This window comes from Physcomitrium patens, chromosome 1 (genome assembly GCF_059467195.1).
Source record: "Physcomitrium patens ecotype Gransden chromosome 1, ASM5946719v1, whole genome shotgun sequence".
NCBI classification, from domain to species: domain Eukaryota; kingdom Viridiplantae; phylum Streptophyta; class Bryopsida; order Funariales; family Funariaceae; genus Physcomitrium; species Physcomitrium patens.
Genome location: NC_143410.1, coordinates 5,219,355 through 5,232,495, shown reverse-complemented (window position 1 = coordinate 5,232,495; position 13,141 = coordinate 5,219,355). Strand labels below are relative to the sequence as shown.

Here is a 13,141-nt window from a genome sequence, read left to right as displayed (position 1 = left end):
CCAGCCGTCTCTTCCCCAATCAACCCCTTGTAGAAGTGCATTTATTGAACCATCGTGGAGGCGTGAGCCGCCGGTGGTCATGAAGAGCCCCCTATGCCTTCATCACCATACCCGCGTGCTACTGGTTTTTTTTCATGACCCGGATCTTTTGCGGGACGATTTGGTGGTGTATTGCGTCGATGGAGACAGGGGGGCTGTTGAGGTGCAGCTGGGAGAGCACATGCATGGATGTCTTTCGCGAAGTTTCGAATTTAGAGAGCGCGACTTAGGGTTTGAACTGCTCGGTTACGAGAAGGTCGGTTAATCTCTAGCAGATGAGAAGGTGTACGTGTTGTACCCTAAAGAATATTGTTGTGAGGAAGTTTTCGAATTATTTACAACGGTCCATGAATTCGCGGGCCCTTGTACAGAATGTCGCAACCAGAATTGCTACAACTTGAAATACTGAACTGAAAGCTAGGATTCGCATATGTCTTTGTCAGTGATGACTGAATTGGGATTTGTCAATCAAAAAAAAAGTGATCGCATCGCTGTGGACACTCATCAGTCGCCATAACCAACTTGGTGTTGTGGAGGACGAGCAGGGGAGAAGGCAAAATCGGGCCCGCTCATCATGCTGCAACCCTTCACCGCTCTCCTCACGTCGTAGTTGCCGTCGTGCGCCGCCATTACGCAGCTCATGTATGCTCTGAGCCACCTCATGGGCGCAATGCAGCTCAGTACTTGTAGCCTATGGTTAGGGCGCTTGTGCCCTTCTCTGATTCCAAAATCTGGCTGCAACACGTCTAGCGACGCTGGGGGCAGGGTGGCCTCATTCGAGGGCACGTGAGCAAAATTCTCGGGAATGACCGACAGGTTCATGTTCCGCCGAAGTTTGCGATTTCGGCAACGGTCCTTGTGAAGCTCCAGCTGCGCTTGTTCCAAAATCATGTCAATCTCGGCGAAGTCCTGGTCCATGTCCTGGTCGTGCACCTTCGCCGTCATTACGGATGGATAGCGCCAATGCTAGTCCTCAAAACAGCAATGCTGACCAATCGTCGATGTGAAACAGAACCACAGAAGAGATACTCGACAATCAGTTCAGATCCAATCGGGCAATTGGTCATGTAATTGCTGCGAAATCTGTAGAAACTACAGGAAATGGAGATGAGCATTGAAGTCAACTTAGGCGTTGATCGTTGAACAGATACCTCCTCGAAACCACCGCATCAAATTGGGTCAAGTATCAGATTCCGCCGCGATAATGGTAAAAGTCTGAGAAGGCAAACAAGTAGCAAAAAAATTCTCATCCCGACTTCGAACACTAAGGCCTGCAAGCGTGGGGTATGAAACGAGCTCCCTCACACTCATTCCACTGCATGACTTCTAAATTTGCCCCAACCAAAACTTCCAACAATGCCGCCATCTTTCGGCAATCACTACTGCACTAAAGGTGGACTGCTTCCCTGCCTGACCGCCTGTCAACCGCATAAAAAACAGAGTGATCTACACAATAGATGACAGCATTGGTATCCTCACACATTGAACGGTCACAAGGACACGGCTGTCTGATCTTCCAAGCTCGAAGCTAACAATGAGAAGATCAGAGACGGGAAGAAGTCAAAACAGAACTCACAGACGTGCCCAGAAACGCAGCAAAGCTTACAGAAGAATGTTGCCGGTTTCGAGCGCCGGGGGAGAGGTTGAAGACGCAGTCACTGTAATCAAGCTACAGACGAGCAGAGCTTCAAATGGGAAATGGAAGGTGACGAAGCCGCCGTGGACAACAAACTGCGCAGCTCATTCAACACAGACAGACAGGCAGTCATTCATTCATCCGCACGTTCATTCATTCGTCCGTACGTTCATTCATGCATCTGCTTGAATAGTCGTTCGTGCATCTGTCCGTCAGTCATTGATCCGTCCATTTCTTCGTTCATTCATTCCTTCGTTCACTTACTTATCTACAAAATCCATTTCCCAAATAATAGAGCATGAACTATATATACTTATTTTTTTCTTTTAAATTTCAATTCTTTTAAAAAATATTTCATAGTATTAATTTATTTTATTATGATTTTTTATGCATAAGAATTTATTATTTAAGAATAAAATATCTATTTCTTTGTTTACAATATTTTATATAATTTTTTTTAAAAATAAATCAATTATTTCATTATTGACCAAGTTTAATATGAATACTAATTTTTATTTTTATTTTTTTGATAAGATCATACAAAAATATCATATTTAGGCTTCTAATCCAAGTAAAACATTAATTTCTAATTATATGGATAACAAAGATTAGATTAAGAATGTTTAACTACACAATAAATTTTTGGAAATATTAAATCAGTTGTCCTATGCTTTTACCATCTTCTACCATGTCATATATTCTTTACTAGTCTAAAAAAGGTCATCCTTGGATTATAATAAATAAGTCTTTAGTGTCTATTAAATGGATTTTAAAACCAACTTTGTATTGGAGCATATGAGTCATTCCACTCTACCTCCATAACCAATTGAAATACCTACAACACCCTTAACTACTCATCAAGTCAAACTTTAAAGATGCAAAATCAATAGATTGATAAGAAAAGATGACCTGCTTTGGATTAGTGAGGAATACATTATGAATACACAATTAGAGCAAAGATGGCTCAATTTAAGATTCATCAAGATTGATTAAACATTGTCATAAATTTTAAAAAAATTTAAATTAGAAAAATAAAAAATATATATATTATTTAAATATATTTATTTAAAGCTTTTGAATGCAGAAATAGCAAGAATTATCTATTTAAACCTTTTGTTCAACTTATTGTTGTTGATTTATTACTTATCTACACTTAATCAATTTATTGGTTTTAAATACAAAAAAAATATATATTTTTAAGTTTTATGCAAAGAAAAAAATTACATATTTTGATTTTTAATAAAATAATTATCTATAATATAATCAACTTACATAGTTAAAAAAAATAAAAATAAAAAAAATTATAAAACATCAAGAAATATATGCTAATTGGAAAGTTTTTTAAGTAAAATAATTTTACATTAAAATAATTGTAAGATAAATTTACATCAACTATTTATTGTTAGTAGCATTATATTTAATGTAAAATGTTAAAATTTTAAAATGAGCTATTGAAATTTATGACATGTAAAATGATATATATATATATATATATATATATATATATATATATTGATATTTAGTCAAGTTCTTTTCCAATTCTTAAATTTTTGTATATTTAAAAAAAATCATATTTTTAAAATTAAAATTTAATACTCAATTATAAAATTAATATAAATATTTTTAAAATATTTAATTTAAATTTTTTTAGCAATATTTGTTGATATTACCAAAAAAAATCTAGAAATGGAAAAAATAAATTATAATGCCCCATAAATCATGAATAAATTAATTATAAATAATTAGTATATAAAAAAATAAAAAAACTCTAATTATACTATTCTATAATTTTAAGCATCCATTGAGAAGTTGTAAGTATAAAAATTATATAATAAGTAAATACATATATAAGTCTTTTTAATGGTCATTAAATAAAAATTTAACATCACAATAAATCTATTACATTTTTCTAAGAATACTTAATAAGAAATAATAGTTATATTTTCATATTTTATTAATTTTTATGAAATGTTTAAATATTTTTTATAGAATATCTATATCTATATATATATAAATTAAAGAGAATATTAGAGTGACCCAGGTTTTTGTTAAATCGACCCCACCCGTCCCCGTTCCCTCTGTTCCCAACCGTCCCCATTCCCCGTCCCGACCTCCTGACCCGGTTTTCCCAGCCCCCCGTCCCATCAAGAGGGTGCTTCTACAGGTCAACAGTGCTTTGCGATGAAATCAAACAATCAAGATGAAAGCAGAGCAAAGCAAGTGGTTTGCATTGTCTTTAAACGTGGATTAATCAAGATTTGCGAAAATCAACTGCCTATGTTCCTGAACTTCTTTAAGCATGTGCACAGCGAATTGGTAGAAATCAGTGCCAAGGCTCTCTCGAACTGCTCATATCCTGCAGTGTATTCCTTCAATAAGTCGCTCTTGGACGTCGGCAATAGTATTATAGCTTTTCCGGATAAGTTCGCATTGTCCGAGCTCGATATCTACAGAGTGGAATACCTCATGCACACCAATGTTCAACTGAGCAATTGCGTAGCATTGCCGATGACTTCAAGTTTCGAACAAACATTGCGTCCGCAGGAGGCTCCACACGCAACTCCTTATCTGGCTCACGCTTCGTTCGGGACTGCGCAACACAATTCATTGCCACAACGCTCAATCGTCCGCATGGAAACGCCATATCAATCCAATGGTTTTGAACAACATGTTCAACAAGCAAGGTCACGCCCATTTGGCCTACACCAATCGTCTCACACAGCGGTTGGCCTCATGAACTCAAGCTGTGACATCCCTTCTCTCAACAATCCAACATCCGACCACCCGCGACCAAGACCTCAAGCACTGCACGAGGCGAATGTGATGCTCACCAAAGGAGTCGAAAGGGCAACGAGTAGAGCTATGAGTTCGCGGTTCAGGATTTGACTGGATGGACCCCACCTGATCAGAGCAAGAGTTGATCACTTCTTGCGGCTGTTGCATTTTATCAATTTTCCAATTTCTGCTTGTTTCAAGGGCAGCGGTTAGAATTGCTGGTTGTGCTCCTCATAGAGTTTCTTTTTCATCTTACAAGATATTGGAATCCATGTCCATTTGGAGAATGGTGGAGGCTATATCAAAAATTAGCTGGTGATAGTGCGAGGCAATGTGAGTTCGAGGGCGGCTTGAATAATGGTCATCAAATGTAAAAAAGTAGATGATACTTAATACTGAAAGACTCTGCAAGGACGACATCAACATTGTCTGTTGGCCAGGGTGGATCCCGACTTCGCCTACCAGGAATTTTTTTCCAATTACTAATGCGTGTACTTGCCGCAACGAACAAGACCTTCTCATTTTTGAGGCACAATCTCAAATCCATCTTTCTCCGGGAAGCTTTAAGAATGCTGCAGGAAGAGAGTGAGGGATGACGTCTTGCATATCCATTCAATGCAGGCAAAAGCTCTTCGAAACTTTGTAAATGAAATCTAATTTAACTCAATTGACGGAAACGTCATGAAAATGCACATTGTGTCGATTTATCTCAAGCAGGATTAGAGAATAAGATTTTTATGCTACATTCATTACATACTTTGTTATCGATCTACTTTTTGTAGCCAACAGCACTACGAGCAAAATGAAATCTATAACGTTTGGAGTTGTGACATGAGAAAAATTGAAGTAATTCTGTATTACAAATCGGAACAGGGGAACATATGTGAGGAAGTTCGACGTATGAAGTGAATGAGACATATGCAGGAACATAGGTAGTTGGTTTTAAATCAAGTAGTGGAGAAATAAATCTAGAGTCAATTTGTTTGTTTTGTTTTGTTTCGTTTTTTTTTCATCATGGTTAGAATGGGTGGGTCAATTTAGTAAAATTTTGGGTCTATTTAACATTCTCCATAAATAAATAAATAAATAAATAAATAAATAAATAAATAAATATATATATATATATATAAAAGGATCTATGTATATAATATTTATGTAGTTACACTGAAAATAAATTTGAACAAAATACATAAGAAATATATGAAGTATATAAATTAGACATTATAAACTATATATAACTATGTAATGTTAAAAAAACATAATTTATTTTGTTAAACATGCATTTGTAATAAAATTATTTTAATATTTTATCAGCTTTTAAATTTGTTTATGTTATTTTCTATTTATTAAGTAAATACTAGAAATATTCTTGTTTCTTTTTTAATTTTAGATTTCTTTATGATCATAAGTAAATATAATTTTTGATTGGCTCTTGAAAACATAGTATATTGATATTGATCTCTATATAATGTTTTAGCAATTATTAATATACATACTATTAATTTAAATAAACAAGTTTAGCTTGCTGTAGGTTGAAGCATTTTAAAAATTAACTCACATTAACTTTATTCTATTGATCAGTTAACATCACTAAAGAAGCAAGAATTATGATATTATTCCTAAAAATCTTCAACATCTATTTTAATTATATTTTCTACCATTATGAATATAATTCTAGAAATTTTAATATTAAAAAATTTAAATATTAAAAATATTATAATATTTTCGAAAAATAATAGAAAAAATTCATATTTTAAGAAAAAAATAAAAAATGAAATCACAGATAACAAAATTTGAGATATCAAGGAAGAGTAAATAATCTTATATTTTAAATTCACAACTCAAAATAAAATTAATAAATAGAAAATTTAAGAATATAACATCACATTTATCTATAAACCAAATTGAATGCAAATTTAACACACACATATATATATATATATATATATATATAAAGAGAAAAGCATATGCTACACTGGAGTGACGTCAAGTCTTCCGTGTATTACGCACCACATAGTTATCGAATTTGGAAACGTTCATCCATCCGTCATGAGTCACGAACAGATTTCTCTCTCAGCAAACGACTGGGACAGGTGCTCTCTCCCGCCGCTCTTCCATACAGCTATGTCCGTCCCTTTTCACTAATCTTCAACTAATCTCTTGCTTGTCTCCCACTAATGACAACCTGCTCAACTTCTGGAGTCCGGAGTTCAGCATCAGGAGACTCGCGTGTCTGTGAGTTCCACAAGCAGCTTAGTTGTTGATTTTGTAGACGAAATTCAAAATTTGCGCGGATTATCGTTTGCGATGGTTGGATCAATTCACGAGATGTCCGCCTCGCTTTTCAGGTGAATCCACGCTACGTTGCAACAACGAAATACATCGAGAAATTTCAAGGTGCTCTGTAATCGCTGTGTAGGTGTCCGGCGTTAAGAATACTGACTCTTGAGTTCACTTAGTCCGCTTAGTCCTCTTCTTATGCGATCACTTGTGCGTCATTGTCCGTGTGAGCAGTCCTTTCCGTCGTTCCAGGAACTGCGTTGCAAGGAAGGTTGAGAAAATGACAGGGGTACAAACATTGGGTATGCTGCGTTGCTATTGATTCTCAAGTGTAAGTTGTGCTGCATGGATTTTGTTTATCCCTGCATTCTTTCTAATTCCGTGGGTTGTAGTTGAGTTGAGCACAATCTCGAGGTACTTGAAAGTGTTCTTCACAAACGTTGAGACGATTTTTGATGAACTGCATGGTTTCTTTGATGGAACTTAGGTGGAGTTCGTTTCTCTGACTGTAATCTTGTTTCTTGTTAGTGTAAATGAACTTTGCTCCCTCTTTCTATCTGCCGAATGTCAAATATTCACTTTCTTCTTGCTAAATCGATCGATGGAAGTAAGTTGATATTACCAACTTCAGACTCGGAATTGTGCAATTTTAGGCCGTTTAGACTAGATAATCTTACTAGTTTGGCAGTCTCCCTGAGTTTGGCAATTATGAATTCCTTTCTAGGTCTTGATCTCCCTGACCAAGTCTCTTAGTTTGTTGAATTTTTAGTGTTTCTTTTTCCACTTCTATTTGGAAAGGAGGACAGGGCCTTCCGAGGCCTTAAGTTGTGTTATTCATCCCAGACAACAATCCGCTCTATCACGGCAGTCTGCTGACTTGCCCGTGCGATTCTGGTACAACATTATTTTGCAGGAGTTGGCATATAAATAATCAAGAATCACGGCAATCCTGGTTTAGCAGATCATAAATTGGCCTAGAGACGAGATGAAGTGATCGACATCAAAGTTGCAACACATGTTTTCGGACAATATAAGAATTCTAATTCTAATTAACGGGCAATCCAGCCTTGTTAAACAAATGACCTGGATATATCAAACAGGATAAGCGAGAATGAATAATAAGACCAGGCAGCCATGACAGGTACTGAACATTTGCTCACAAGGAGAAGTTGCAGTTATATCATTCTGGTGGCAGTAATTTCTTTACTAACAACATTACCTGGGGCGGAGGCCATTGCTACCGACGAAGGTTGGGCTTTATTGGACTTTAAAAATGCCATATCCGACTCGCGCAGTACTTTGAGAACGTGGAAATCTGAAGATTCTTATCCTTGTGAGTGGTCGGGAATTAGCTGTGATAAAAATTCTCACGTCACCTCCATTAATCTCCGCAACGCCGGGTTGTCGGGAACAATCGCTTTGGAGTTGCACAGATTACGAAAACTACGGATTCTTATCTTGTCCGAGAACAATTTCTCGGGTCCCATACCCCCGCAGCTTTCGGAAATAGGTACGCACTATCCTCACGTCGATTCGTCTGTTTGTAGGACTCACGCAAGCATGATCAATATTCAAATACTCATGCAAATCCTTATCTGCTATTATTTACTCATCAACTGCGTGCCACTCGCATGTCATTCCTATCACTTCATATGTAATTCTTCAGGTGCCGCAACGCGTATAGGTTGCTTGGAATCCAGCATTCCAATTCGATGTGGTCCTTTTTCATGTTCTACAAGGCTCCAAGAGTGGAATACATGGGAATGAAATAACAATGACCACCTGATTGAGAATCTGGCACAGGAAGCCTCTGGAAGCTGAAACTCGATCACAACAATCTCACGGGGAGTATACCGGGGGAGCTCAGCCATCTTTCTAATTTGCGGATATTTGATTTGTCTTACAACGCCCTTTCAGGTCCAATCAACGACACCATTTTCAGAACTTGCCGTCGTCTGCGGTTTGTATCTTTTGCACAGAACAGGCTTAGTGGATCCCTCCCTGGCAATCTCCGCAAATGCACAAAACTCACTGGATTCGATTTTTCATCGAATTTATTAAATGGCAACATCACAATTGACATTACCAAGTTGAACGATCTGACGTACATCAATCTCCAGAGCAATAGTCTTTCAGGACCTTTCCCACAGGCCCTTTCTAAACTTACCGCCCTGAACTACATCAATATGGGTAACAATCATTTGAGCGGGACTCTGCCAGAGGAACTGGGAAAACTTGATTACTTAAAACAGCTGTCGGTGAACAACAACCTTTTCTCAGGTGAGGTTCCTGCAGATATTGTCTCGCTGCCTAGTCTGCAGCATCTAGACCTCTCTTGCAACAGCTTCACTGGAAGGTTGCACCTTAATGGAAGTGGCTGTGCATCCCTTCGGGGTTTGAACTTAGCCGAGAACATGTTTGAAGGCGACATGCCTCTTGGATTGAGTAACTGCTCCCAGCTTGTGTTTCTGAATCTTGCAAAGAACGAGTTCAACGGGTCGCTTCTCCCTGATATTGGTCGACTTGCTTTACTCAAGTTCTTCGACGCGAACGGAAACCAATTCGTGGGAGAGATTCCAGCAAATATCACGGGATTGGTTTCCATAAGTGCTCTGGTTTTGGGGAACAACAAAATTCAGGGTAGGATACCGAGGGAGATTGGGAACCTCAGGGCGTTGGAGATACTGGACCTTTCGGGCATGAAGATAGAAGGTGCCATCCCTTCTGAGCTATGCAACTGCACAGCACTGCAGAAACTGTAAGTTATGCCTTTCCTTGCTTTGGTTCTTTCCGTTTCAGCACCGTGCCAGATATCGCATTCCGAGAAAGGAAGCTGGCGAGGTTCACATTCATGTGGTTCTCAATGAATAAGAAGGGCTGTCTGCGTTCGAGTACCTGGCTACAAGGTAAGGCATGCCCTCCGCTGAATGTGAAGGAAGCCTCGTTAACACCTTTGATGTGATCTGGATCTGCAGGGATCTGTCTAGTAACAAAATGAACGGCAGTATACCAGCCGAACTCAGCAATCTATCGGATCTTAGGGAGATCGATTTGGAAAATAATTCGTTCACCGGCACCATTCCATCAGCTTTGGGGAACTTGACCGGGTTGGCCATATTTAATGTATCTTACAACCACCTGTCCGGAACCATACCGAGAGACAGATCTTTGGCCCAATTTGGTTCCTCATCTTTCATTGGCAACTCCGGCCTGTGCGGAGAACCATTGAGCATTACATGTAGCGAAGCTAGATCACCACCCACACAACCGACCAGTTCTCCGGCGGCTGGAAATCCTACCACAAGTCCATCCCCAAATACTGTGACAGCTGCGCGTCGAAGGCCTTTCCTCACTGGAACGGCAATCTCAGCAATAGCCATCACGGGTGCACTTGTGGTGGGTGCATTGATCATTGCCTTCCTCAGTGTGCGGGTTTGGAGAAAGCAAAAGAAGAGAGCAGAGCTGGTGAGCGTTAAGGAAAATATCGATGACTTCAGCAGTCAAGCTTCTGCCGGAAAACTGGTGCTGTTCAACGGGGTTTCTTCGTCACTGTATAACGAGTGCATCAAGGAGGGGGCTGGTGCTCTTGTTGACAAGAAAAGGATCGTTGGAGCGGGGTCCATTGGCACCGTCTATGAGGCAAATACGAGTGACGGAACGACCATCGCCGTGAAGAAGTTGCGCACTTTGGAAAGAATGAGAGACGCTGAGGAGTTCGAGGTTGACATGCGCAGCCTAGAAAACGTGCGACACCCGAACCTGGTGATGGTTCAAGGCTACTACTTGTCGACGACGTTGAAGCTGATTTTGTCTGAATTTGTTCCAAATGGAACTCTTTCAGATCGTCTCCACGATCTGAATCCCGCAGTCATTAGCCTGACCTGGTTGCAACGGTACACGATCGGACTTGGAATAGCCAGGGGCCTTGTCCGCCTCCATTGCAATCACAGGTTCGTTTCACGTTAATGCGAAGGATATTGTTTCTGAGGATTCGGGTACGTTTTGATTGAAATTGAAGGCTGAGGTATGTAGCGGAACAACAGTTTTGCGTTAGAATGTGTTTTTAGACATGCTCATGGGCTTGGTTTGTTTCGTGGTCACTCGATTGCGGATGGGAGAAGGCTAATCAAAGGGCCGGTAATATTTGGTGTCTTGAACTGATGGCGACCCTCTGTCTGTGATGCAGCGTCCCAATAATGCACTTCAATCTTACATCCGCTAACGTGCTCCTGGATGAGAGGCTAGAAGCAAAAATCAGTGACTACGGACTTCGGAAGTTTTTACCGATTCAGAATAAGTACATTTCTAGCCGGATATTTCACGAAACACTCGGTTACGTTGCTCCTGAACTAGCTTGCGGAAGTCTGCGCGTTTCTGAGAAGTGTGATGTCTACAGCTTTGGAGTAGTGCTTCTGGAGATAGTCACAGGTCGTAAACCTTGTGAAGAGATTGACGGAGCTACTGTTCTGGTGGGAGACTACGTGAGATACAAATTAGAGCAGGGTAATGTTTGGGAGTGTGTAGATCCAAGACTCAAGGATTATGATGGTTTTGAGGTTGTGAATGTCATCAAATTGGCGCTTATCTGCACTTCCCAGGTGAACGACACTCTGATTACAGTTGGTTGTGCCCTTGCTGTATGTTGCTACAGCGATGCACTTTTAAAATAAATTTGAGCGCCACATGGATGCTTGAGAACTGAAAATAATATTTGAATGCGGCGCACTACATGGAATGTGTAACATAGTTTAATTAATGCAACATACACATCTTTTATTACAGTCATCCCATTGTAAGAATGTACATGTGGAGATTCGCTGTTCTAGAATTTTTATTATGATACTAAGTTATTTTTCGTCACTTCCATGTAACAGGAGCCTTCCACCCGACCCACCATGGCCGAGGCTGCGCGAACATTAGAAGAATCGCATGGATCTCGAAGTGTTCCGCAGGATCAGCAAGAATGCCCTGACAGCAACTCTTGGAGCGTCCAGTTTTGACTCTTCGAACTTTGATGGTCAAAACTTATGCAAGCATATCTATTTTCACGGTACTGTCAAGCATGTGCATTAAAGTTCAGGCAATTCAGGTTGAAATGATCGCAGCCATGCTGCAAAGAATGTTTGGAAGGCTGTATCTGTTTGTGCACTTACTCCTAGTAAATTAATTGCATAAAATCAATTATGCACACTCAGTAGGTGAAAACAAATGAGTCACAAGCATCTTCCAGTCATGGGTCCCTGAAGCACGTAGAAACTTAAAATGAGCCAATATATTGAGGTTACGACTGGGCGTGGAGATTCTCAAGAGCACAATAGCTGGAAGTTTGGGGCTCACTCATGGCCAATTAGTATCGGTGCCGGAGGTTGTAAAGCATATTGCTTATTCCTTAAGTGCAATTCTGAAATCAATTTACCTGTTTACAACTTTGTTACTAATGGTTTTCAATGATATAGAGAATGACTTCAACTATATTAGAAGCTTGCTTGAGATTACCAACCATGTTGTGGTTATCACCTTCATTTTATTTTTTATTTAAGAAGAATAATCTTAGGATATTTGAACGTACATTACCATAAAATTATATACATATATACACACACATATTAAAATTTGAATTAATAAAATGAGAATATAATTACAAAATTTATGATTTGTTGCAAGGCAAAAGTTGCATCTAATTGAAAGGTTCGTGTAGTCAATTAGAATTAGAATTTGCTTTTTAATGAATCTATTAATAACCAACTCTTTATACTTTCATTTACTACTAGATTATAATACTATGCATATAAAATAAAAATAAAGTTCATATATATATATATATATATATATATATAGTTTTTAGACATGTTTCAAATATTTCTTCTAAATTAGCTATTATTCAAAAGGCTATGTTTATAAATTCTTTTAAAATATTTTTAAATATAATCTATGTTGATGCTTTTAAGATTTAGTCTTTTAGTTTTTTTAAGTTCAACATTGCATCAATATCAAAATTATGATCTTATGGTTAGAACAAACTTATTTTTAATGAATTTTTGTACATAGATTAGACAAGAATCTTTATTATTATTATTATTATTTAATTATTTTTTTAAATAAAAAAATATTTTAAATATTTTTGACTTTTAAAATTTTTAATTTTGTAATTAGATAGATTTTATTTATTTATTTTTAAATATGGTTTTTTTTAAATGTTAAAAAATCCATAGAACAATCTACACACTTTTAAAACAAAACAAGAACAATAAATTAATACACTTGACAAACTATAAAGGACATGAATGTCAAATAAATAAAACTTCAATACACTCTTGTGTAATTCAAAAAGTATAGATATTTTAAAAAAAATTAATATAATATTAAAATTAGAATGACTATTGCCAAAAATAAGAAGATTATAGAGTCTTC

The 13,141-nt window shown here is 37.9% G+C and overlaps 2 protein-coding genes across 2 annotated transcripts; one reads left to right on the top strand and one right to left on the bottom strand.

Annotated features, from left to right (window-relative positions):
• Positions 1 to 348: 348 nt before the first annotated feature.
• On the bottom strand, positions 349 to 1,760 carry LOC112281943 (uncharacterized). The gene is made up of 3 exons (XM_024519013.3): positions 1,646 to 1,760; positions 1,191 to 1,254; positions 349 to 1,026 (listed from the first exon to the last, which is right to left on the bottom strand). The coding sequence occupies exon 3, from the start codon at positions 982 to 984 to the stop codon at positions 544 to 546; it is 441 nt and encodes a 146-aa protein (XP_024374781.1). The 5' UTR covers positions 985 to 1,026; positions 1,191 to 1,254; positions 1,646 to 1,760; the 3' UTR covers positions 349 to 543.
• Positions 1,761 to 6,640: 4,880 nt separating this feature from the next.
• Positions 6,641 to 12,168, top strand: LOC112280988 (uncharacterized). Its single transcript, XM_090248157.1, has 5 exons — positions 6,641 to 8,240; positions 8,534 to 9,488; positions 9,706 to 10,680; positions 10,917 to 11,328; positions 11,605 to 12,168. The coding sequence occupies exons 1-5, from the start codon at positions 7,865 to 7,867 to the stop codon at positions 11,728 to 11,730; spliced, it is 2,844 nt and encodes a 947-aa protein (XP_090104283.1). The 5' UTR covers positions 6,641 to 7,864; the 3' UTR covers positions 11,731 to 12,168.
• The last annotated feature ends 973 nt before the right edge of the window (positions 12,169 to 13,141 follow it).